The sequence below is a fragment of the Cannabis sativa genome, chromosome 6 (assembly GCF_029168945.1).
Source record: "Cannabis sativa cultivar Pink pepper isolate KNU-18-1 chromosome 6, ASM2916894v1, whole genome shotgun sequence".
NCBI classification, from domain to species: Eukaryota; Viridiplantae; Streptophyta; class Magnoliopsida; order Rosales; family Cannabaceae; genus Cannabis; species Cannabis sativa.
The window spans coordinates 4,389,274-4,394,514 of NC_083606.1; the positions used below are offsets into that span (position 1 = coordinate 4,389,274).

Sequence of the window (5,241 nt, forward strand, 5' to 3'; positions counted from 1 at the left end):
CAGATCACACTATTATTAATTTTTTTTTTTGAACAATGAAACTATTGGGTGATTCTACGATGCACACCCTTAAAAGGGATGTACTGATGCACCCTTAACTTATTTCGGCATCCAGAAAAATTTTTTAGTCTAATTTTTTTTCATATTCATGTACGTTATAGCTATTTAAAATATCCTACAAAATTTTGAAAAATTCAGAATAATTTACAATATAGAAAATAATGTTCAAACAGTCTATTTTACACGCGTATAAAATAAAATAGTCACGCGTGCAACACATTGTTTGAACATAATTTTCGGCGTGTTAAACATTTCCAAATTTTTTAAAATTTTGCAGGATGTCTTAAATAACTACAACGTATATAACCATGAGAAAAAATTTGACTAAAAAATTATTTCAGATGCTAAAACAGATAGGGGTGCATCAATATATCCATTTTAAGGGGGTGCATTGTAGAATTTTCCGAAACTATTACTATTCCTATTATTATTATTATGATTATTATTCCTTTTATTTAACCAAAAAAAAAAAAGAAAAAAAAAACCAGAGAGAGAAGAAGAAGAAGAAGAAAATCGCTATTACGTCTTTCTCTCTTTCTTCTCTGGTGAAGTTTTTTTTTTTTTCTTTCTTTCTTCAACCCCTTTTCCTTCTTTGCTAATTGCTTGGCTCAGAAGGGAAAGAGGGGAGAGAAAGACACCGAACCCAACGAAAAAGGAAACCCCTTTCCTAAGACTAACAACATACCGATCTGCTTATTGTTATTATTGATTCATTCATTGATTGTTATATAAACAATTTAACACGGTTATTGAGTGAAAAAAGTTTCCGACTTTTGTCTGTTTTTGCCTACTTTTGGGGAGAAATTTTTATTGAGTTTCTGTTCTGTTAAGATGTTGGTGGCCAATAGCTTTGATCTATGGCAGAAAGATGCTTTCTTCTCTGCTGCAGAGGAGGTTCAAGAATCTGCTGATATGTAAGTTTTTATTTATTTTTTTTTTGGGGGGGGGGGGGGGGTTGTGGTTCTAGGGTTTTTTTGGTTATGTGGGTATGAATTGATTTTAGTTTTTAACTAGTTTTAAGGTTTGCATGGAGTAAGCTTATAAGTTTTCTATGATGGGTTTTGGTTTATGGGATTTGAAGAAGGACCTGGCTTGTGTGGATTCTTGAGTTGGTTTTTCTGTAAAATTTATTTGGTTGTGTGTAATGAAAAAAAAAATTATTTGGTTGTGTGTGGAAGGGAGTTGTTAGATTCAAAAGTGTGTCTGTGTAGTGAGGGAGTTTGTTATTTTTGCTGCTATTGATTTTCTTCTTCAACATTTGAAGCCTGTTTTATGATTTAGATCATCTGTTTACTTTTATTAATTGCTGAGAAAATGAAGCATTATTAGTTAGTGAGAAAAAAATTATAGAGCGTTTTGAAGATCTTTAGTTAATTACAAATCTGAATCTCATTTTTCATTTTGCTCTTACCAATTATCATTCTTATGGAATGTGTTTTAATTTCTTCAGAATGGAATCAGCATACAGAACATGGATCAGAGAAAGGAGGGAAAGACCAGCAATGGAGAATCTTGATGAGCTATGTAGAGAGCTCCAAACTGCTTTAGGTACTGCTAAATGGCAGGTGAGTTTGTTTCGTTGTAACTATTTTACATCTCAAATTTTATTTCATTATGTTTTAGTGTTTGGAAAGCATTAACTTGAATCTGTGTTAATCTTTTTGTTTTGGTTAATTTTTGAGGAAGAGTCTTGGTTTTATGTAGTGATTATGTTTATTTTGAATTGTGAATGGTGTCTAGTTAGAAGAGTTTGAGAGGGCTGTCAGATTGAGCTATGGACATCGTGGTGAAGATCATTCAACTGCTAGACATAGTCAATTTGTTGCTGCCATTGAAAGTCAAATTTCCCGTGTGGAATCAGCTTTAAGAGAATCGTATATTGAACAAGGAAAGCAACCTCTTAGATGGGTTAACCTTGATGAAGACGAACGTGATGATTTAGCTGCGTTTCTCTCTGGAACAACTACCCAAATTGCAGAAAGTGACAAAAATGAATCGCTAGAATCGAGACCTTACTCGATGTCTACCTTCTTGGAAAATCAAAATAAGGGAAAAGCTGCAAGTCTTGAACCTAATAATGCTTCCAGCCAAAGAGATACCTTGGAAATAGTTTGTGTTAAAGATGAATTGGATTTGAAAAAGGATGTCAACTATGCCATGGAGGTGGAAAACGCGGGGTCAAGGAACGATGTTATTTGCCAAGCAGAAAGAACAGCTAATACAAGAAGAACATGGAGTACACCGAATTTCGGTGCTTTGAAGATTGTAATAGCAGATGAATGTCAAGATAATAATAGATTGATGTCGGAATATGAGAGCACACCTAAAGAAAAGGGGTCTAAGCTTGTTTTCTGGAAGAAAAAGTCTTCAGATCTTTCCCAGGCAAATGGAGCAGTTAGTCTGTTGAACCAGGTAATAATCCTTATGTTGCTGTTTTAAAGAGAAATTCGTTATCGTCTTTCAATAGGAAATTTACTTGTTTTATGTATGTTATGCAGCTTTATGGTTGGGTTATTGGGTCACAGAGGCAATTGCAGAATTCACCTCGGTTACATTATGGTCGATCGATTCAAGTAACACTTGTGTTAATGCTGACTATATTTTTGATCGGTGAGCTCTTGATTCCCTTAAACATCTTACAAGTGGTATTACATACTACAAACTGAGTTGTTTGATGTTAGTCTGGAGTCTGTACATGCTTATTATGGTCAATTTTGGGTTGACTTCTTCAGGGGAAAATTTGATTGCTCATTGACTTTTATGCCATCTGATGAAAGAGTATAGTAAATAGTCTAATGTCAGATCAAATGCACAAGTCTGTTTAATGTCTAAAAGTCATACTTATAATTCAATACTATGTGACAAGAGTGACTAGTAAAGACTGATTGAACAAACTTTGTTGTTTTATTTTTCCCAATTGCTAATGAAGGGTTGCTGTCTTTTTGCAGTACCATTTCTAGTTTATTCAAATTGAAATGAAGCTGTGCTTTTGCTGCATCTGGAATCAGATACAGATGTCGGGTAAGTTTCCCGCCTTTATTATTATTATTATTTCTAATTTTAGCGCTAGCAGTTTCGATCGGGAGACCTCCAAGTGGCCCCAAGGTGTTTTTGTTGTGTCTGTCGGAGCAAATGCCAACTAGCACTATCCAACATGTAAACTCTTTATTAGGGGTAGACAACATCCAATCCAATTGAGCCGATCCGATCCAAATCAATTATAGAAAATTAGATATCCAAGTACAATTAGATTGGATTGGATGCTAAAAGTTGGATTGGATCACTTATTGGATGTTAAACTCAAAATCTAATTAAAAACCTATTCAATTCAATTGCATTTTTGAAAAACTTGTTTATATTTATTTATATAATAAAAATATTGAAAAAAAATATATATATTTTTAGTAGCTATTTGTTTTTTTAATGTAGAATTTGTAACATTTGGTTCTTTTGTTCTATTTTATTATTTGCCAGTGTTGTTTTAGTAATTTTAAACTTTTAGTTACATTAAATGTTCAAATTAAATGTTCAAGGACGATATCTTTAGGAAGTGTTAAACTTAGATAAAGGGTGATATTTTGTTTTTAGGTATTATTTTTCATATATTTAAGTTAATATTAAAAATTAGGTGTGTAATTGGATATCCAATTAAATTAGATTGGATTTTGAGGTCTAAATTGATTGGATCAGATGATGATTTTCCAAATCTAATTACTAATTAGATTGGATTGGATTATGAGAAAAATATTAGATTGGATCAGATACCCAATCCTATGTCCTTACCACTAGACCACGCTTTGGTCTCCCACAAGGTTTGAGTTTCGAGTCTCCTTGAGTAAACTAAATAGCAATTGCCAGGCCTTAGGTGGTGAGAGGAGTTTGCTCTCAAATCCCATTTGAGTTCTTTATCAATCTTATATGGTGGAAGTTTAATTTTGTGTTTGAGTACCAAGATTAGATATCATTGTTCAACTTCAACATGATACTTATCATGCATTCAATCATGTGCAGGTATTGAATGAAGCTGTTCAGAATCGGGAATTGCCTAACGACGAGGACAGTCCTCCTCGTCACCTTAAAAAATATTCCGGCTGTTCAGGGAAGGAGGGGCTTTCGGCGGTACAAACTATTTCCCAGAAAGTTGTATGAGTGAGAAAGGCAACAGGTTTCTTGGTGCCACAAAAGTGTAAATGTTATTATTCTCATATATATATATATATGATATATTTATATGTAGTTTTCATTTGAAGAATAATGTTTTCTATAGTATATATACGTAGCATATCATATTTGGATTATTATTAAGGTTTGAACCAAGAAAAGAAAACATGCAATACCATTCCTGAATTAATGAAGATGTACCATACGATCTCATATACAAACCAGTTTTATGGGTATTAATTAAAAGTAATTAATTGTTTTTTTTTTTTTTTTTATGGTAAATAATGGGGAATTTTATTTACATTTTATTTATTTATTTATTTTTGAGAAAATACATCATAATTTTAATTTTACATAAAAATATATATTTTTTTATTATATTACTTTGTTATATTTTTTTAATGCATATTTTTTAAAAAAATATACTTAAAAAAATTTCATTAGAAAAAAATAGAAAGTATTACACCTAATCTAAAAAAATAATAAAAATAATTAAATTAATAAGTAATGAAATTAACACTTAATAATGTGAGACAAAACCTTCAAAAAGGTTAACTTTGCTAGCAATTAACCCTTAAATCTCATTTTTTGTGATAAAATCTCTTAAACTGATGTTAGCAATTAGTTATTTTTGTATATTTTTAGTTATTAACTGTGATATTAGACTACACAGTACACAATGTACATGCGGCATAATATTATTAATCTACGTAAATATTTATTTTTTAAAATAAAAGAAATTGTTTTAATTATTTTTTTTTCTCAAAAAAACATTTTTTTTTGTTTTTTTTTCTTCTTTATTCTCCTTTTTCTTCCTTTTCTAGTTTTTGTTTCTTTAGTATCATCCCACCACACTCAAACCACCATTAATCACCACCGCACAACCACCACTAGGGTCGGCAAAACGGGTCAGACACGATGACACGACTCGAAATCCGCACGAGAGTTAGCGAGTTTGGGTTTGCCTTAAATGGGTTCGGGTCGTGTTCGGGTTGACTCGTCTAACCTGTTTAATAAACG

General features: G+C 31.8%; 1 protein-coding gene across 1 annotated transcript; it reads left to right on the forward strand.

Moving 5' to 3' along the window:
* Positions 1 to 471: 471 nt before the first annotated feature.
* Positions 472 to 4,490, forward strand: LOC115725102 (uncharacterized). The gene is made up of 6 exons (XM_030654528.2): positions 472 to 974; positions 1,511 to 1,625; positions 1,801 to 2,472; positions 2,559 to 2,670; positions 3,009 to 3,081; positions 4,072 to 4,490. The coding sequence occupies exons 1-5, from the start codon at positions 892 to 894 to the stop codon at positions 3,032 to 3,034; spliced, it is 1,008 nt and encodes a 335-aa protein (XP_030510388.1). The 5' UTR covers positions 472 to 891; the 3' UTR covers positions 3,035 to 3,081; positions 4,072 to 4,490.
* The last annotated feature ends 751 nt before the right edge of the window (positions 4,491 to 5,241 follow it).